The sequence below is a fragment of the Corylus avellana genome, chromosome 4, assembly GCF_965113065.1.
Source record: "Corylus avellana chromosome 4, dhCorAvel1.hap1.2, whole genome shotgun sequence".
NCBI lineage: Eukaryota > Viridiplantae > Streptophyta > Magnoliopsida > Fagales > Betulaceae > Corylus > Corylus avellana.
Genome location: NC_142493.1, coordinates 27,864,931 through 27,885,630, shown reverse-complemented (window position 1 = coordinate 27,885,630; position 20,700 = coordinate 27,864,931). Strand labels below are relative to the sequence as shown.

The 20,700-nt window shown below is 36.0% G+C and overlaps 3 protein-coding genes and 1 pseudogene across 4 annotated transcripts; 3 read left to right on the top strand and 1 right to left on the bottom strand.

Annotated features, from left to right (window-relative positions):
- Positions 1 to 970: 970 nt before the first annotated feature.
- Positions 971 to 11,858, top strand: LOC132177720 (UPF0481 protein At3g47200-like; annotated as a pseudogene). Its single transcript, XR_015911877.1, has 2 exons — positions 971 to 1,111; positions 10,389 to 11,858. The product of XR_015911877.1 is annotated as a UPF0481 protein At3g47200-like (transcript).
- Positions 1,550 to 5,320, bottom strand: LOC148586571 (uncharacterized). Its single transcript, XM_088515694.1, has 7 exons — positions 5,162 to 5,320; positions 4,404 to 5,062; positions 3,247 to 4,329; positions 2,985 to 3,154; positions 2,543 to 2,864; positions 1,850 to 2,050; positions 1,550 to 1,715 (listed from the first exon to the last, which is right to left on the bottom strand). Exons 1-7 carry the CDS (start codon positions 5,318 to 5,320, stop codon positions 1,550 to 1,552), a joined length of 2,760 nt encoding a protein of 919 aa, XP_088371820.1.
- Positions 7,386 to 9,399, top strand: LOC132177717 (UPF0481 protein At3g47200-like). The gene has a single exon (XM_088515432.1). The coding sequence runs from the start codon at positions 7,810 to 7,812 to the stop codon at positions 9,154 to 9,156; it is 1,347 nt and encodes a 448-aa protein (XP_088371558.1). The 5' UTR covers positions 7,386 to 7,809; the 3' UTR covers positions 9,157 to 9,399.
- A 1,090-nt stretch (positions 11,859 to 12,948) lies between the features above and the next one.
- LOC148586570 (UPF0481 protein At3g47200-like) lies at positions 12,949 to 14,351 on the top strand. The gene has a single exon (XM_088515433.1). The coding sequence runs from the start codon at positions 12,987 to 12,989 to the stop codon at positions 14,253 to 14,255; it is 1,269 nt and encodes a 422-aa protein (XP_088371559.1). The 5' UTR covers positions 12,949 to 12,986; the 3' UTR covers positions 14,256 to 14,351.
- The last annotated feature ends 6,349 nt before the right edge of the window (positions 14,352 to 20,700 follow it).

Sequence of the window (20,700 nt, the reverse complement as noted above, 5' to 3'; positions counted from 1 at the left end):
AAAAATAATGAGAAGAAATCTATATGTCACCTAAAATATTGAATAATGTTATTCTTCATATTTATTTATCACATTTACTTTACATCGACGGATGTGAAGTGTTTTAAGTGGCATTTTTTTTTTTTAATCAATAACTGAGATGAGAAGCTTCTTAAAACAAGTCACGTCAACTTGATTGAAATAAGTGTAGAGATTAGCATTGTTCAAAAACTTTTAGAGGATATTGATATAGGAGGTGGGAATACAATAAGGAGTAATAATACTCTTCAAATTGATTGACAAAAAGTGTTTTAAGTAGCAAGTCATGTCAGTCACCTAAAACATGTCATGTTAATCGATGTAACATGAATATGATAAATGTGTGTAAATAATAACATTACTTTAAAAGAAAAAAAATCAGAATAATATAATGTTTTATTTTGTTTTAAAGCTTATTTTTTGATCTGGCAGAATTGGATTATAATAACAAGAAGTTTGATTAATTAAATTAAACTGATACGGTGATGCCCATTTGTGAAATGTCATTGTTCTCTCAGAACAATTATAAATGTTTATTCAAAAAAAAAAAAAAAAAAAAGAACAATTATAAATGGTGGTATTACCATAGCTTGGCCCACGAGACTCTTTTGGGTCATGGCTGCCCAAGAGTATATTATAAAGATTTCATACCATGGTCCATGGGCCTATGACCATATTTCATTGTCTTTGGAGTTATCCTTTTGTTTGAAGCAAACTGTACACAGATTCAGACCCTTAAAATAAATAAAAAAATGGACAGCTTGTTTATTTTGAGAGAGAGTTTTTGATTTTTCCTTTATAATCTGTCCAAATTCTTGTCGTGGGCTTCATTCATCATTGATATGGGCTTCATTTGGGCAACTGGGGATTGCACAGTGTTGACTAGGCAGAGCAAATTAAGGCTGCGTCTAAGTCAACATTTCTTTGGCACTTGTCGGCATAAGAATTTTCATGTGGTTGAGGACCTCTCTCTCGAGTCAACCACTTGCTCTTGGTACCCAACATTTTTGTTGTCTATTCTTTGTGTTTTCCATTGAAGCTAAAGAAGCAATCTGCAGAGGGGACCTACAGTGAGTTTTCAAAGAGCTAATAAGTAAGTTCCATTACGCTTCTTCTCTTTTCTTTCTTTTGGGATTTTTCTCTTCTCTAACCTGGTAAAATATTTAGAAAGTTTTCTGTTTTTTGACTTTCCAAAGCAAACTTTTTAAATTTAGATATACTAAATTGAGTGTATTTTAAATTTGATGAGTATGATTAGAAAAGTGTTGAAAGTTTAGGGCAATTAAATAAAGTTTTTCATTCTTTTAATCTAGTGTGTACAGACATGCTTTCTTTTCTTTTGAATAAAAGTTCCAGCATATCATAGATTAAACTAAATGTTTCTCAAACAATACAAGGTCATGAATACAGCTAGGATACTCATCAATCCACAGCTGATCAGAGTCTAATGAAAAAGCATACTTAGCTAGACAATGTGCAGCATTATTAGCACTTCGTTTTACATGACAAATACTCCAGGAAGGAATTCAATTCAAACAGAGTTTGGCTTCATTAATAACTTGACCAAAACGGCCCAAACAAAATCATTCTTCAAAGCTTGCACAATTTCCAGAGAGTCACCTTCAAATATAACACTCTGGAAACCAAAAGAAACAGCAACCTCAATCATCTTCCAAGCTGAAAATCTTTTGCAATACCTGGATCAACAATATATGGCTTAGTAGCACAATAAGAGGCTAGCACATTCCCAAACAGAATTTCGTGCTAAAAAACCCATGCCCATCCTCTGCTCCCTCTTGCTAATAGCTGCATCCCAATTGCATTTGATCACATCAGTAGGAGGAGGAAGCCAACAGATGCAACTGGTGAGTGATGGAGGGCGATATGAACCACTGTACGGGTTTGTTCAGCATCAAGAAAAGCTTGCATCTGGTCTTTTGCTAGAAGAAAAACACGTGAGGGAGGAACCAAGTCCCCACCAAAGACATAAGAATTTCTCCTCAACCACAAATGAATATCTTCATCTTCTAACCTTAACAAGAGAAACTCCAGAATATGAATAAATCACGCAGGAGCTAATGAGCACTTATGAAACTTTTTTGAACACTCCACCCAAACATCCATAGCAGCAGGGCAGCTCCAAATAATATGCTCCACACTTTCAACTTCCAGCAAACAAATAGGGCACAAAGGGTCTGGAGCAATGCCTTTCTTCAACAAATTCAACTTAGTGGGCAGAATTTCATTGCAGGCCTTCCATAAGAACAATTTAACCACATGAGCACCCTTAATATTCCAAATCTTATTACATAATCTATCCATGTTAGCAGAAGAGGAACACATACCCCTATCAGAAATAGATTTCTCCTTAGCAAGGTGATAAGCACTTCTAACAGAGAATTGACCATTAGAAGTACCTAACCAAACAAATCTATCAGTCTGACTATGGGGGCAAATGGGCATACCACAAATAAGACTAGCTTCAACCTCAGAAAATACCTCTTTAATAAGAGGGACATTTCACCAATTAGTATGCTCTTCAATAAGCAGATCCACAGTAGCATCATGTGCAAGGACACTCACAGGGGATTGAATAAGAAAGGAGGAAGGGGAGGGGACCCAACGGTCCTTCCAAATGTGAATAGAATGCCCATTGCCTACCCTCCAAATCAAACCTTGTTTAAGCAACTTTTTAGCATTCCAGATGTTCCTCCAAGCATAAGAAGGCTTATACCCCAGAGTAGAATGCAAAAAATCCTCATTCGGAAAGTATTTTTCCTTCATAATGGTAGCAGCCAGACCAGTTGGATCATGAAGAAATCTCCACCCTTGTTTAGCCAACAAAGCTAAATTTAAACATTCAAGATTTCTATATCCTAAGCCACCTTTTTGTTTAGATCTTCCCATTCTATCCCAACTCATCCAAGCCATCTTACAAACATTGTCCTTGTGCCCTCACCAGAAACCAGACATCATGGAATTAGTGCTCAAACACAAAGCCTTAGGAAGTTGAAAGACACTCATAGTATAAGTGGGTATGGCTTGCACAACAGCTTTTAGCAACACCTCCTTACCAGCCTGAGACAAGAACTTTTCCTTCCACCCACTAATCTTAGCCCAGACCTTGTCCTGCAAACTAGAGAAAGAACTGATTTTAGAACGACCAATGAAAGAGGGTAGGCCCAGGTACTTTTCATAAAGCTATGTGGAGTTCACCCCTGCCACTACTAGAATGTGAGCTTTAGTCTCTTCTCTAATGGGAGCTTTAGTCTCTTCTCTAGTTTCTGACCAGAAGCCTTCTCATAAAGGAGTAATATTTCTTGTAGTTTTAGCCACTCAAACAGATTGGCTTTACAAAATAACAAGCAATCATCAGCAAACAGTAGGTGCGAAACAGTAGTGCCACCCCTAGCCACAACAACACCATGAATGCTTTTATTCACTTCAGCTATCCTTAGCAAAGATGTAAGTCCTTCAGCACGCAAAATGAAGAAATAAGATGAGAGGGGATCACCTTGTCGAATACCCCTAGAAGGCATAATTGGACCATAAGGCTGACCATTCACAAGGACAAAATAAGAGACTGTTTTGACACACATCATGGACCAAGCAATCCATTTTCCAGCAAAGCCTAGTTTCCTCATAATTTCCTCCAAGAAATCCCACTCAATTCTGTCATAAGCCTTGGACATATCCAATTTCAAAGCCATGTAACCAGTTTTCCCTTTCATCCTTCCATCCATGGTGTGAAGTGCTTCAAAAACAACCAAAATGCTATCGGTTATAAGTCTCCCGGGAACAAAAGCACTTTGATTGCTTGAGATTATAGAGGGCAAAACCTTTTTTAGCCTATTAGCAAGAACCTTAGCAATGATTTTGTAAATGACATTGCAAAGACTAATAGGGCAGAATTGAGACAAACTATCCAGCTGTTTGACTTTTGGAATGAGGGCAATAAGTGTGGAATTAAGAATAGGTTCAAGAACATCCGTATGCATAAAAGTAAAAATCACTTGACAAACCTCATTCTTCACAACATCCCAAGACTTCTGAAAAAAACAAGCTCCAAATCCGTCTGGACCAGGAGATTTCAAAGGTTCCATTTGAAACAAGGCCTGCTCAACTTCTGCATAAGAACACTCCCTAGTAAGCATGACATTCATCTCCTCTGTGACCTTTATCTCCACCCCCCTTAAACAATCCTCCAAATTGGAAGACAATTCTGTAGAGAACATGAACCTGTAGTAATCAACAAAAGCAGACCCGATGTCACTAGGTTTAGTCCAAACACAACCCGAATCATCTTTAATCCTGCTAATAAAAATTTTCGTCGATGACTAGCCCAAGAATGGAAGAAGGGTATGTTACGATCCCCATGTTGGTACCAATGCTGTTTAGAATGTTGTTTCCATTTAATATCCTCTTGCTCTAGGATTAAATCAATTTCTGCTTGTAGTTGTTTAATAGCCTCCTTGTTATCTCTGCCCTCTGCACACTGCAATTCTTCCAACAAATAGGTTTTATGCTGCAGCCGACGCCTACTGCACCCAAACTTTCTAGCATTCCAATTTGAGAGTGCTGATTTACATTCCATCAATTTTTTATTCAATGAGGACTTAGAAGGCCCTGCAGACCAGGCAGCTCTAAGAACACCAGAATACTCTTCATCCAACAACCAGTTGGCCTCAAACTGAAATGCCCTCTTAAAATTCAACCGCTCTTCCTCCAAACGCAGAAAAGAGATCAATAAAGGCTTATGGTCAAACGACCTAGCTGCCAAAACATGAACTGTAACTTCCTTATGCATTTGACTCCATTCAGTGTTGGCTAAAGCGCGATCCAAACGTTCCTTAGTAAAAGTATCATCATCCCTACCATTCAACCAAGTAAATTTAGAACCAAGAAAACCCAAATCATTAAGATCACAATCAACAAGCACCCTATGGAACAGAGCCATTTGACCTTCCCTCCGTAGAGGAGCACCAAACTTCTCATTGAAGGTAGTGATTTCATTATAATCTCCAACACAGAGCCAAGGAATTGGCTAAAAATATTTAAGATGGTGAAGAAGAGCCCATGATTCAAATCTTTTGGCACATTCAGGGTGACCATAAAACCCAGTGAATTTCCAAGCTATACCTACATGAGGTTGATGAATAATTGCATTAATGTGCCTCCTTGAATAGTTTTGGATTTCAAGAGCACACTCCTCTGTCCAAAGAAGAGCCAATCCACCACTGCGACCCACAGGATCAACAACAAAGACCCCTGCAAATCCACACTTGACTCTTAACCCTTCCATCCGCTTTGTTTACTCTTTGTTTCCATAAGAAACAAAAGAGTGTGTTTCTTCTCTTTCACCAATTGGCGTAGGTCACGGATTGTTCGTGGGATCCCAACCCCACGGCAATTCCAGCTTAAGACGATCATGACTCCTAACGGGGCTGTATAACAGCCTCCGCCACTTCTTGAATAAAGGATCCCAACAGTAATTCTCTTCCCTTCGTATTCTTCTTCCCCCCAGCATCACCTACAGAGCCTCCTTGTAAAATTCTTTGCTTACGCTTACCCAAATTTTTGTGAGCAGAAAGCGAATTTTGAACTAAGGCACCACGAGCCTTTTTCTTCATTTTAATAAAAGAACTCTCACCTTGAATCTCAACCATAACCTTACCAGAAATTGAAGAAGTTTCCACAGAATGAATGCTGTCAAAAGCATCCATAACATCACTAGCCACGTGAAATACTGGAGAAGAGACCCTGAATTTCTCGTGAGTAGCTGAGGGTTCCACTGGCAGTGCAGCAGCACCAAAAAGGTTGGAAAATGGCTTTTCAAGTTGTGGAAAATGACCCAGCATTCCAGATAGAACCATGTCATCCCTTACTAATGAGTCAATCCTGTCCAAGCAGTTAGTACCCCTAGCCACGTCTAACAATGAGAGAACACCTTTACCTTTCGACGTGGCACAGCACAATCTTCCACTATGTGTCTTGATTCCGAACACACGCTACCAACTGCTACATTTGAATTACAGGGCAGTTGTTGACTACCAGGAGAGTGGTAACTGCCTTTCCATGGAGATCATGACTGAAAACTATCACCACCTTGGTGCGGTCCCTCCAAGTCAGAACCAGGCCGTGCATGACCTCCAGTATTGCCAAAATCATCACTTCCACTTCTGCGCTTTAGATCATCAGCTCGTAGCCAAACTCCCTATCGTTTCCCATCAGACGAAGAATTATGACATGTAGATGACTTAACAAGACAGCCCCTCAATCCATGTACTAGACAACCACAATTGAAGCAAAATAAAGGAAGTTTCTCGTATTTAAAACTAACCCAAATTGATTTCCCTTCCAAATGCAAAGATTGTCCACGCTCCAGAGGCTTTGTGATATCAATAGCAACTCGAATTTGAAGACACCTACCCCAACCAGCACCATCACCTGCAACATCCACATCCTCAAGAACCCCCATAGAAGCTCCAATCCTAGAACCAACTCCTTTAGTCATACAGAGGAGTGGCATATCGTGCACTTGAACCCAAAAAGGGGAGAAAGAGAAATCCATTTGAGAGGGTGAAATTTTCCCGTCAAAATCCTTAAGAACAAGAATTTGACGATCAAAACTCCAGGGCCTACCCTCCATAACTTTTTGCCTATCATCATCATCAGAAAATTCAAAGAGCCAAAGGTTGCCTTGTAATTCTTTGAAAGTGACACAGCCCACTAAACGCCACAATCTAGAAAGTAAATTCTTGAATGCCTCCTTGTTAACTTTACGTTCAGTTTTGTGACTACCCACCAGACAATTAACACCCTTTCGAAGCAGATCAACAATCTCCCCTTCTGAAACAGTAATGCATGACTTCTCACCATCCGTCAGAAGACCTTACCACACAGCCTTTCTAAATCCTCCGCCATAACCCACCACTAACAAAAAAATCCCCTTACACCGGCAACTAGGAGGAGACAATCCCTTGTCACTAGAGGAAACTCAGGGAGTTTTCTAGACGAGGACCCTGCTTGTATTTTAGTCCTGTGTATAGACATGTTTCATCAAACAAATGGAGCTTGAAGAAGTATGTGTAGAATCTTCACTAATTTAATATGATTCTTTTACACTTTAATCTACTGACTATATTAATATGTTCAATATGTTACCCTCAACTCCTGTTTATTACATTTTTGATCCTTTATAGAGTCTTAAGTTCTCATATTGAGGTTAAAAAAAAAAAGGTTCTCATATTGAATTTCACTCTCCATTTCCACTTAAAATCATGATTAATATTCATATTGGTGCTGCATCGACCCTAGCACCCGCCATCCACTTCTAGAATTTTTTTTTTTTTTTTTTATTTTAATTTCCAACCTTGCTAAACAATAGAAACAACTTGTCGTTTTATGTTTGTGTAATTGAAGTAAGAAGTTTGAAGGAAATAGGTCATGTATATTCCTATCCCATCACCCTAGGAAAGTGAAAGTGAAATAAATATGTTGCTACAGGCTAACAGCCTACAACCCCATTACTAATTAGCTATAAAATAAAATAATTGTCGCTCTAAGATAATGCTTTGAAAATGGAACCTTAGTGAATGTAAATGCCAATGAGATCGAAATCTTCAGCAGCCTAGCTAGTTGTGTAAGCAAGAGAAGGGAAAGAAAGGAAAGAAAAAACTAAACAGACTGGTAGATGGATACGTAATTGTGAGCTTGAAATTCATTAAAGTTGGTGATTGGTTTTGTGCAAAGTATTTGGAACAGATCTGACTTGTACAATTTGTTTAGAACATGAGCGATGTTGGTGGAGTTGATCTTGTCTCCATTCGTATTGATAAAAAGCTTGCTGATTTTACTCCAAATGATCCGGAGTGTTGTATATTTAGAGTGCATACCCAGTTACGCAAGGTAAATGAGAAAGCATACGAACCTAAATTGCTTGCCATTGGTCCTTACCACCATGGCAAGGATGAGTTGAAGCAGAGGGAATATCACAAATTGCTGTATTTACAACAACTTCTTCGAAGGAGAAACGAAAGCAGTGTGGAAAGATACATTAAGGCCATGAGAGAATTGGAAGGAAAAGCTCGTAGATTCTATGAAGAACCCATTAGCATAACCACGGATGAGTTTGTAGAAATGATGCTTCTTGATGGGTGTTTCATCATTGAGTTGTTTCGCAAGTGGGAAAAGGAGGAGCTAAGAGATGAATGTGACCCAATCTTCCAATTGGGTTGGATACCCTATAGCTTATTGCGTGATGTACTGCTATTCGAAAACCAACTTCCATTCTTTGTTCTCACTAAATTGTTCGAGATGACTCAGGTTCCCAACCAGGAGAACAACCTTATTTCTAATTTCATAATCGCTTTCAGAATTTTAATATTACCAAGGAGAGGCCAAACAGAATCAATTGATGAATCGCTCCAAAACACTGGGCATCTATTTGTTTTGGCCCCTTACATTAGGAATCAAGTAGATTCCCAAAACATTGGGCATCTACTTGCTTTGGCACATAAATCTGTCACTACTCCACCACATGTAGAAATCAGTACAGGTGGGAATGATGTAGATGAGGAAGATTGGAAGTCGATACCTTGTGCCACAGAGCTTAAGGAGGCTGGAGTCAAATTCAAGAAGCTAGAGACAGGTGGCTTCTTTGACATAAAGTTCAACAATGGGGTCATGAATATTCCACTTTTGAAAATAGATGACCAAACAGAATCTATCTTCCGAAATTTGATTGCGTATGAGCAATACAGTCAAAATAATAATCTCAAATACTTCACAGAATATATGAACTTCATGGATAATCTCATCAACTCTCCAAAGGATGTTGAATTACTTCGTCGACGAGGAATTATTGAAAATTGGTTGGGTGATGATGAAGCTGTCTCCACCATGTTTAACAAGATTAGTCAGAATGTTGCTATAACCAACTTATGTTATGCTCAAATTCTCAGAGATGTGAACAAGCATTGCAGAAGACGTCAGAATGTGTGGATAGCAAATTTGAGGCACAACTACTTCAACGGTCCTTGGGCATTGATTTCATTTCTTGCAGCTGCTTTTTTGCTCATACTTGCTTTAACACAGACCATATTTACCGTTCTTGCTTACTTTGTTTCCAGAAAGTAATAACAAGTTCCTGATAATTTTGTTCCCTTAGTTTATATAACATAACTGTGGAATAATGTTTTAGTAATTCAATGACTTAAATGGCTCCTCACGAAATCTTTCTGCTGAGCTAGAGTCATCTTTGTTGAATCCTAATGGCTATTGTCATGCATGGGAACCACCTTAGAGTTTGTTTATGGGTTTGTAATAATGTTCTAGACATCAATGGAACTGTTGGCTTATTTTCGATTTCCAAATGAAACTCTGTGTTGGCTTATTTTCGATTTCCAAATGAAACTCTGTGTATCTCTCTCGATCATTCATGAATCTAATATGGCAATTTGTTCCTAATTAGCTAGAAAGTGGCTAGATTTTATTTTATTTTATTTGAAACCATAAAAAATAGAAGGACGGAATGTGTGAAACAATTACCATCCAGATTCGCGTCATGGCTGAGGTTGTCCTTTTTCTAAATTTATTTGGATCAACATAGGCTTCATTTGGGCAAACATTATATATACTTTATAGTTTATTATATATACAATGGAGGGCTAACTGCTAACTAAATTATAATTTTACACTAATTTATTACTTAATAGTTTCTGTCCAAATTTGCGTCGTGGGCTTCATTTATCATTGATACGGGCTTCCTTTGAGCAACTGGGGATTGCACAGTGTTGACTAGACCGAGCAAATTAAGGCGGCGTCTGAGTCAACATTTCCTCAACGACTTAGCGGCATAGGAATTTTCACTTGCTCTTTCTCTACCACTTGCTCTTGTAACTCAACATTTTTGTGGCCTATTCTTTGTGTTTTCCATTGAAGCTAAAGAAACAATCTGCAGGGGCGACCTACTGTGAGTGTTCAAAGAGGTAATAAGTAAGTTCCATTACGTTTCTTCTCATTTCTTTCTTCTGGGATTTCTCTCTTCTCTAACACAGTAAAATATTTAGAAAGTTTTTCTGTTTTTTTGACTGTCCAAAGTAATTAAAGTAACCGATCATGGTTCATCTGAAAATGGTGATTTCTTTATGTGGGTGTTTGATCACTTGTGAGCAATAGAATTCCAAAACCTTGAACCAATGCATTCTTTTATAGATATAATTGCAATTGAAGAGTTGTATATGTTGAATACATACATTCCTTGAAAAAGTAAGATTATTTGTTACAGGTTTTCTGCAATATAGTGTTTCTTTTGGAATATGATGCTTGTTGATAGAGCTGATCCTGTCTCCATTCGTATTCATGAAAAGCTTGCTGAGTTGACTCCGAATGCCCCATAATGTTGTATATTCAGAGTGCATACCCAGTTACGCAAGACAAATGAGAAGGCATATGACCCTCAGCTGCTTGCCATCGGCCCTTACCACCGCGGCAAGGATGACTTAAGGCTTATGGAAGATCACAAATTGCGCTATTTACAACTACTTCTTCAAAGGAGAAGAGAGAGCAATGTGGAAACATACATTAAGGCCATTAGAGAATTGGAAGGAAGAGCTCATGAATTCTCTGCAGAACCCATTAGCCTAAATACAAACGAGTTTGTAGAAATGATGTTACTTGATGGGTTTTTTTATCATTTAGTTGCTTCGCAAGCATGGTGATCGAATGGATGAATGTGACCCAATCTTCCGATTGGATTGGATGTTCTATAGCCTAGGGCATGATTTACTGTTATTCGAAAACCAAATTCCATTCTTTCTTCTCACCAAATTGTTCGAGATGACAGAGGTTCCTGACGAGCAGGACAACGTTATTGATCTAGCCATGTTTTTTTTCCACGACTCGTTATTACCATGTAAAGGCCATATATGTGAATCAAGTCATGAGTCACTCCAAAACATTGGGAATCTACTTGCTTTGCTACATAAATCATTCACTTCGCCATCTGTAGAAAATGGGAGAGGTGTGAATATTGTAGATGAGGAAGAGTACTGTAATTCGATACCCAGTGCCACAGAGCTTCAAGAGGCTGGAGTCAAATTAAAGAAGCTAGAGGGAGTCAACTTGTTTCACATAAAGTTCAACAATGGAGTAATGGAAATTCCACTTCTGCATATAGAAGATCGATCAGAATTTATTTTCAGAAATTTGATTGCATATGAGCAATATAGTCAAAATAATAATTTCAAATACGTAACAGACTATTTGGCCTTCATGGATTATCTCATCAACTCTCCAAAAGATGTTGAATTGCTTCGTCGACGAGGAATTATTGAAAATGGGTTGGGTGATGATGAAGCTGTCTCCACCATGTTTAACAAGATTGGTCACTGTGTGACTGTGTCGTGATATCCGACTTCTGTTATGCTCAAATTTTCAGCAATTTGAAGAAGCATTGCAAAAGACGTCAAAATGTGTGGATGGCGAAATTGATGCGCCACTATTTCAACAGTCCTTGGGCATTGATTTCATTTCTTGCAGTTGCCTCATTGCTGCTACTTGCTTTAACACAGACCATTTTTTCCATTCTTTCTTACACTTTTCCCTCAGTAACTTTTACCTGAAAATTTTGTTCCCTTAATTAGTTCATATACATAATTTTGGAATAATGTTTTAGTAATTCAATGACTTAAATGGCTCCTCAACAAATCTTTCTGCTGAGCTATATATAGTCATCAATTTGTTGAATTCCCATGGCTATTGTCATGGGAACCACCTTAGAGGTTGCTTATGGGTTTGTAATAATGTTATAGACATCAATGAAATTGTTGGCTTGGTTAGGTTATGGTTCAAGTAGATTTGAAAGAGTGCATGTAATTTTTATTGTCTAGGTTTTCTTTGTACGATTCCCAACGAATAAGTGTTACGATTATTTCTCCCGCCTATTTCTTGCTTAAAAAAAAAAAAAAAAAATAGAACTGTTGGCTTATTTTCAATTTACAAATGAAACTCTCTCTCTCTCTCTCTCATTCATGATGCTGATATTGCAATTTGTTCATAATTAGAAAGTGGCTAGTTATTTATTTTTGTGGCTGTTCATCATTTGGCACCATATATATTAAACACAACTTAACCGTCATGACCATTATAAGTGGTGGAATGGCTTGGCCCACCAAATTCTTTTGGGTCAGGTTGCCCAACAGTACTATGTAATAAAGATTGATCATGCCATGGGCCTATCACCCATATTTGTTTGTCTTTGAAGTTATCTTTTGTGTTTCAAGCAAACTGTTGACAGATTCAGACCTAAAAAAAGGAAAAATAAAAAATAAAGTAAAAATGGACAGCTCGTTTAATTTGAGAGAGATTTTACTTTTTAGGGATTGCAAAGTGACTAGACCGAGCAAGGCTGCATCTGAGTCAACATTTGCTCGACTTAGCGCAACCGGCCACGTTCCACCTGCTCTTTCTTAAGCACTTGGTCTATTTTTTATGATTTCCATTGAAGCTAAAGAAACAATATTATGCAGAGATCGAGGCGGCCTACAGTGAGTTGTTAAAGAGGTAATTAAGTTCCATTACGTTTCTTCGCTTTTCTTTCTTAATTTTGTGATTTTTCTCTTCTCTGACGTCGTACTACGTACAATATATAGACAGTTTTGTGGTTTTTGACCTTTCATTTGATCTGAATTGGGAAATTTAATAAATGAACAAGCTAGCTCGTTTTCAAGCGTTAACATAAACGTGAGGATTGGTGATTTCTTTTATGTGGGTGTTTGATCTCTTGTGAGCAAAAGAATATTATCACAAACCATGCACCAATGCATTCTCTTTTTTTTATAGATATAATGTGCCCTTCACAATATTTGCAATTGAAGAGTTGTATCTGTTGAATACATACAATCCTTGAAAGAGTAAGATCATTTGTGACAGGTTCTCTGCAACATATATAGTGTTTCTTTTGGAATATGATGCTTATTGACGGAGCTGATCCTATCTCCGTTCGTATTCATGAAAAGCTTATTGGGTTAACTCCAAATGCCCCAGAATGTTGTATATTCAGAGTGCACACGCAGTTACGCAAGACAAATGAGAAGGCATACGAGCCTCAGCTGCTTGCCATCGGTCCTTACCACCGCGGCAAGGATGACTTGAGGCTTATGGAAAACCACAAATTGCACTATTTACAACTACTTCTTCACAGGAGAAGAGAGAGCAATGTGGAAACATATATTAAGGCCATTAGAGAATTGGAAGGAAGAGCTCGTGAATTCTATGCAGAACCCATTAGCCTAACCACAGATGAGTTTGTAGAAATGATGTTACTTGATGGGTTTTTTATCATTGAGTTGCTTCGCAAGCGTACAATGAAGGTTCTAATGGATGAATATGACCCAATCTTCCAATTGGGTTGGATGTTCTATAGCTTAATGCGTGATCTACTGTTATTCGAAAACCAAATTCCATTCTTTCTTCTCACTAAATTGTTCGAGATGACTGAGGTTCCTAACCGGCAGAACAACCTTATTGATGTAGCCATACATTTTATCAGAGTCTCATTACCATGTGGAGGCCATATCTGTTTATCATGCGATGGATCGCTCCAAAACATTAAGCATCTACTTGCTTTGGTATATAAATCTTTCACTTCACCATCTGTAGAAATTGGGATAGGTTGGAGTATTGTACATGAGGAAGAGTGGAGTTCGATACCTAGCGCCATAGAACTTCAAGAGGCAGGAGTCAAATTCAAGAAGCTAGATAAAGGTACCCTTTTTGACATAAAGTTCAACAATGGGGTGATGGAAATTCCACTTATGAAAATAGAAGAACGATCAGAATCTATCTTCCGAAATTTGGCGGCATATGAGCAATATAGTCAAAATAATCATCTTAAATTCTTCACTGGCTATGTGAGCTTCATGGGCTATCTCATCAACTCTCCAAAGGATGTTGAATTTCTTCGTAGACGAGGAATTATTGAAAATTTTTTGGGTGATGATGAAGCTGTGTCCACCATGTTTAAGAACCTTGGTGACAATGCCATTGTATTCAACTTGCATTTTGCTGAACTTTTCAGAAATGTGAACAAGCATTGCCGCAAACGTCAGAATGTATGGATTGCGAATTTGAAGCACAATTATTTCAGCAGTCCGTGGGCATTTATTTCATTTCTTGCAGCTGCCTTATTGCTTCTATTTACTTTAACACAGACCATATTTTCCATTCTCTCTTAAATTACCAAGTCATAAGTACACAATATTATTGTCGTTCTCAATTGATGTAGTACAATTTTGAACAATATTTTAGCAATGCTTGATCAGTTACATGCATTTGGAATCTTTTTTGTTAAGCTACAATAATTTTTTGTTGAATTCCAGTGGCTATATTGATGAGAACGAACTTATAGGATTTTTTATTTTTTATTTTTTATTTTTTTTCAAGTGAAATCAAGGGAAAGGGAAGGGGATCAAGTGGGGTATTTTCCACTATTGATTCAAGAAATGGGTATGCAACTCAAACAAAAGCCCTGAGCCAACTAGAAGATGGTGAGGCAACCAGAGAACCAAGAAACATTCGAGAATGGTCCAAAAAATAACGGGGCCCACCAAGAGAACAAGAGTAGCAACAAAGGGTTGCTAACAAAGACAACACTAAATTCTTCGAAAAAAAACCTTTCGGAGCTCTTGCAAGGAGACCCACTATAGGCGTTTATGGGTTGTTAGGTTGTGTAACTGAATGCACATTTTGTGACACACTAAAAAGTTAAGTCTCACATTAATGGGAGGATTGTAAGGGTGTCTTATTGGTTCTTTATTAAGTGAGATTGGACTATATAATTAATTTTAAGGAACTTTAATTGTAACTAATCATTTTGGGGTGTGACATTTATAAAATCAGAGCCAAGTTAATTAGTAACATCATGTGACGGCGGAGCACTACAAAATGACATGAGCCCTAACTAGGATGCCATGGACTTGAGCGTGAGAGATTGTGACGCTCTATAAAGTTAAAGTTCAACAATGGTACTTGACAAGTTGTTAATGTGTTGCATTGAGTGCTGCGTCCCATGCATAGTGATTCTTTATTAGGTGGGACTAGGCTAGATAAGGGACTAAAAAAAAAAAAAAAAAATCTTATTCTTCTTCTTCTTTTTCCCATACTTTAAATAAAGAAAAGCAACCATTCTCATATCAAAATGTTGGTATAAAATTATTAAGTATACATGTGTGAGCATAAAATGAGGATAGTTGATAGTTGATAGACGTCTTTGATGGACTTGATGTTTTTTATGCTTTTGACACCTCTGTACTTGTTAACTATATTCAAGCAAAATCGTGCAAGTTTAGAGTATTCCCAATGAAAAAACCAAATGTTATTTTTATTTAAAATGGCTATTCAAATGTTTAAAAAACCTCATTTATTGGATTACCAAAAAAAAAAAAAAATGTAAAATAGATATTTTATTGGAAGAGCTAAAAAAATAAAGCTAAATGTAGCAGCACTTTTGAAGGGAACTATTTTATTTTTTTATTGTTTTTCTTACATGTTTTCTCTTTTTCCCAAATCTTTTCCTACTTTTTCTCTCGCATGTTCTCTTTTTTCCAAAACTTTTTTCATTTTTCCTCTCACATGTTCTCTTTTGCCCAAAACTTTTCTCACTTGTAATAATATTTAAATGAGGAGACCTTTAAAAATTCATTAGCTAAACTAGATAAAATGCATTTTGAGAAGCCATTTTGCATAAAATTTGGCTCCTCCATTGGGAATGCTCTTGGTGGTTTGATTGGATTGTCTTGTAAGAGCATTTCCAATAGAAGAGTCAAATGTTACTTTTATCTAAAATGACTATTCAAATGTTTAAAAAACTCCCTACATTGAATTAGCCAAAAAAGAAAAAGAAAAAAGTAAAATAGATATTTGATGGGAAGAGCTAAAAAAAAGCTAAATGTAGTAGCATTTTTCAAGGGAGCAATTTTATTTTTTTATTGTTTCTCTCACCTGTTTTCTCTTTTTCCTAAATCTTTTCCTACTTTTTCTCTCGCGTGTTCTATTTTTTTCTAAAACTTTTCCCATTTTTCCTCTCACATATTTCTCTTTTTTCCAAAACTTTTTTCACATTTAATAATATTTAAATGATATAGATAAAAATATAGCTAATCGGATGTATGAGGCCTTTAAAAATTCATTAGTTAAATTAGATAAAGTGCGTTTTGAGAAGTCATTTTGCATAAAAAATTGACTCCTCCATTGAGAATGCTCTAACCCATGCATGGAGTTGTATTGTTGTTTATGTTTTGTCACAAAATTGTCAAAAAAGGGCCGAAGGTGAAAAATTCAAGACTTCGATTGATGTACAATCGATGTTCGATTGATCAAACTACTAGTAGGACTTGCTTTCAAACCTGCCGGCAATCCCTCAAGTCAAAGTTTCCTGAGCTAGTAGTAGTCTTCATGTTGTTAAGAGAGATCTCTCTTAAAAGATAAAACTATTATGATGAGAACATGAAAACTATTAGGAGATCTCTCTTCATGTTGTTAAGGAATTAGGACAATAGCAAAAATAGGAACTTGCATCAAACTAATTAATTCAACACCTAGAGAGAGAAATAGTTGGAGAAAATTTTGGAAAAAGAGAAAACAAGTGAGAAAAAAAAAAAAAGAAAAAAAAAAGAAGAAGAAATGGTTCCTAAGAAAAGTGTCGCCACTTATAGCATTTTTTTTTTTAGCTAATCTAATTAGCTATTTTAAATAAAAGTACAATTTAACTCATCCATTGGAAATGCTCTTACAACATTCACAATGAACTTTATACTTCAAGCTTTTCTCTAAAATTTTAACAAAACTCACAAAATACACTATTTAACAAATTTTCTACTCAATATTAAATTTAACTCTTGTTCTCTAAATGCAAAGAATCCAAAAGTAAAAGTCATTTATTTTGGCAAAGAGTCCAAAAGTTAGTTCCATCAATAAAATAAAATAAAGTATTTAGTTAAAGTAAAGAAATATTTAGAGAGTCTAATATTTAGTGGTTTTGAAAAGTGGTTAGTTAAATTAATTAAAGTAGACTTTTAGAATTAAATTCTAAAAAAATTATGAAGGACTACTTATTGTGAATGCTCTTAAAACACCTTATTTTTCTAAGAGACATGTTAGACAAAATGTTCTCAATCATCTTTCAACTATCTATTTTTACAAATCTAATGAATTTATTATTGGATTTGTGAAATCATGTGAGCCCTACCCAAATTAAAGTATGAATTTACTCCTTCCCTATGGTAAAATGAGTGAAAGATAGGAGGAAAAATAATTTTTTTTGTTTATTTTTTTTTCTTATTGTAATTTCTCTATCAATAGTTAAGTAGACAATGAAAGTAGTCATAAGGACGAAATTTTGTCAGGAGTGTCATATCATAGTCAGATAAGGTCACATGGCTACTGATTAAACGTGTTCACAAATAGGAAAAAGGGTGTTGTCGATCAGTAATTAAAACCGGGTAAGTGTTGATAATTGCTCAAATTGTCAACAAGTGTGAAGATAATTGCTGAAAAATATTAATATTTAAGTTGATGGGCTCGAGTCTTATTTCTCTATAAGAAGATAATGTTAGTTTTAAAAGAAGTCCAAGGACAAATTGGAATTGGATTTTTTTGAAGAAAACGTGTGTGAATAAACATGTGGGCTGCAATGCTTATCTTCATTATAGAAAAGACTTTGCATTCATAATGGTTTCGTTTTTCCCAGCAGCAATTGTATTAAAATTGTTCTCATATTTTTCGTAATTAAGCCTCTATAAAAGGATATGTAGTCCTTGGTTAAGATTATCCGGAAAATCCAAATTCGGGAGAGTACTTTTTGGCATTTAAAAAGTGTAAAGGGTTTTTCTTTACTAGTATTTGAGAGGGATAATTGAGTGGGGTGTGCAAGGGGTTAAGGACTTGGATTTGAGATATTAAACTTAAGCGGTTTAGACTTGTACCATTGTACTCAATATGTCTCAATAGTAAAGAAGGAGACCAGATCACACCCCGTAGATGTAGGCATATTGCTGAACCACGTAAACTCTTTGTGTACGTGTGTGATTGGTGTGTGTTCTCGTGTGTTTTCTTTTCAAGCTTGTCTTTCGCATAAAGGGCTAGTGGGAAATTGGTTGGCAATTAATTATCAATTTTCTCAACAATTGGTATCAGAGGTTGGTTGCGGATTTCTACAAATGCAATCCTTGAAGTTTTGGATTGAAAGGTTCGATGGGAGAATGAACTTTGGCTTGTGACAGATACAAGTGAAGGACATCCTAATCCAATCTGGGCTACACAAAACGTTGAGAGGTATACCCGCCTCTAGTTCCAGTGATAGTGTCGGAAAATCCGGTATTAGCGACGTAGATTGGGAGGATTTGGATCTAAGGGCGGCGAGTTCCATTCGGTTGTGTCTGGCTAAGAACGTTCTTGCTAATGTGCAAGAGACGTCAACGGCAAAGGAACTTTGGGAGAAGCTCGAGGAGATGTATTAAACGAAGGGAATCTCTAACCGGGCGTACCTGAAAGAGCAGTTTCATACACTACAAATGGTTGAGGGTGCGACTATTTCAGTTTGATTTGAGATTTTCTACTAATGAATTAGTAAAATCCCATATTTCGTATATCATGAAAGCCTAGTTGAACTGTTCTATTTGTAGTGATCTAACGAAAAGTGTTCATGGGTGTTAATAAATTATACATTACTTACTTATTATGTAAAACTATGCTTTATAAATAATTCTGGAAAATATTTAAATTAATTAATATTTTAAAATAATAGAGCAAGGGTAAAACAAAACATGCACGCCGCGTGCAAAAAAATTTGCACTAGCGTGCCGCGCACGCCGCGTGCTCCCAATCAGTGCTCAGAGAGCAAATTAATGTAGCTAACCATTCTACAGGTAATAAGTACTCCCTCGATTCTTCTTGTCCAACATTGTCCATGTTAGACATTTGTTGCTATACACTATACACAACAACCCAACCCTCAAATAATTTAAAATAAGTTTTGGACACTAAATGAGTCAAGACAAAAACAACTTTCAAATCATTAAAAATAAGTTTTAGACACTAATTATTGAGGAGGTAATAATTAAAAATGAGTCATGACAAAAACAACACGAAGAAAATAGTTAACTTTTAATTATTGAGGAGGTAATATTATTATTTTAATGCAATAATTTTTAGGGAATAGTGCTTACACGCGTTTTGGCTTTGGAATATTCCTAAATTTACTATTGACCTGGTGACAATAAGATAATTTTTTTTTTTTTTTTTAATTTTTTTTTTTAATAAAAGAATAAAAAATTCAGATGTTTAATTCGGAATTAAGTCACTGATCAGGACACGCATGTTTTATAGGCATGACAATGTGATAAGTAATTCTAAAAGTCTCTTATGTGTTATTTTTATGTCATTTTAGATATGAGATGGCTCTTAAAATTATTATTTTATTAAAATTCAATAATAATTAATCACAAGCTTAATGATGATTTTAACTTTTAAAAGCCACATTATTCTTAAAGGGATACAAGAGTGATTTGTAGCATTACTCAAATGATTAGACATCATATGCATGAACATTAAGCTGAAAGTAGGGGTGTTAAGTGAGCGAAACTCTTGCAAGCTTGGACTCGACTCGATTATTAAATGAGGCATTTCGTGAACACAAATACTGGCTCAAATATTAAACAAAACAAGCTTGGCTTGACCTGGTTAGGCTCGTGAGCAGCTCGTATAAGGCTCGAATTGGTAGTTGTTCACATAGTTGCTCATATTAATATTTAGAATTGATGATTTTTTTTTTTTTTTTTTTTTTTTTTTTTTTCTAATAGCATCCTTTAATTATAAAATGATGCATATCATCTCTCTTCGAAACCAAATGCTTTATTGTATTGACTCAAGCTCTATATTCAGTTAGGCAGGCTAAGCAAATGCTGATATGCAAGCTGGCTTCTTGAGCCGTTTAAAAGTACTTGAAATTTAAATTTATAATAAAAAAATTAAATTAAATTAAATATAAGAGCTAGTTCGCGAGCTCAGCTTGGCTCGACTTATTACGAGCTTGAGATTTTAGCTCATCCTTGAGCTCAGCTCGAATAAAATTTAAACGAACCAAGCCAAATTAAAAAAAGTTTGTTCAAACTCATCTCGTTTACACTCCGAACTGAAAGCTTCCCATCCATGTACGGAGCAAAAACCATGGCACATTTAAGAAAGTTTTAAAAAAATAAAATTTTACTTTTTAGCAAAAATAAATATTTAAAATACAAAATATTTAAAGTTATTTTTTATCATTTATGTCATATCACAATAAAAAAAAAAAAAAAAAGTTTTATCGAACCAATCCAAAATTTTAACGTTGTTTGACAAAAAGTAAATTATTATATTATGAATCTCTCCAACTACCAAGGTTAAAGGTTGTCCCATAGCTAGGTAGGTATAACTCACAGTTACGCTTTACCGGCCCAAAATCGAAAGGAAAGAAAGGTTAAGGTGTTGACGGAGCAAAGCTTGGGAGATGTACCTCAATTAATCAAAGCCGTCTAACTTTACTTAATTAATTAAACTTATCTTCTTAATCAAGAATCGATAATTGCACTGAAAACGATCGACATTAATCTTACCTTACATTAAGCTGAATTATATTTTGTCAAG

Bases quoted from the DNA above. Each gene is read 5' to 3' on its own strand.
- LOC148586571 (XM_088515694.1), bottom strand. From the start codon at position 5,320: ATGGAAGGGTTAAGAGTCAAGTGTGGATTTGCAGGGGTCTTTGTTGTT. The intron at 4,330-4,403 runs GTACCAACATGG...TTTTATTAGCAG, and splicing joins CAACATTCTAAACAGCATTG to GATTAAAGATGATTCGGGTT. The intron at 2,865-2,984 runs GTTTCTGGTGAG...GTTTAAATTTAG, and splicing joins CACTAATTCCATGATGTCTG to CTTTGTTGGCTAAACAAGGG.
- LOC132177717 (XM_088515432.1), top strand. From the start codon at position 7,810: ATGAGCGATGTTGGTGGAGTTGATCTTGTCTCCATTCGTATTGATAAA.
- LOC148586570 (XM_088515433.1), top strand. From the start codon at position 12,987: ATGATGCTTATTGACGGAGCTGATCCTATCTCCGTTCGTATTCATGAA.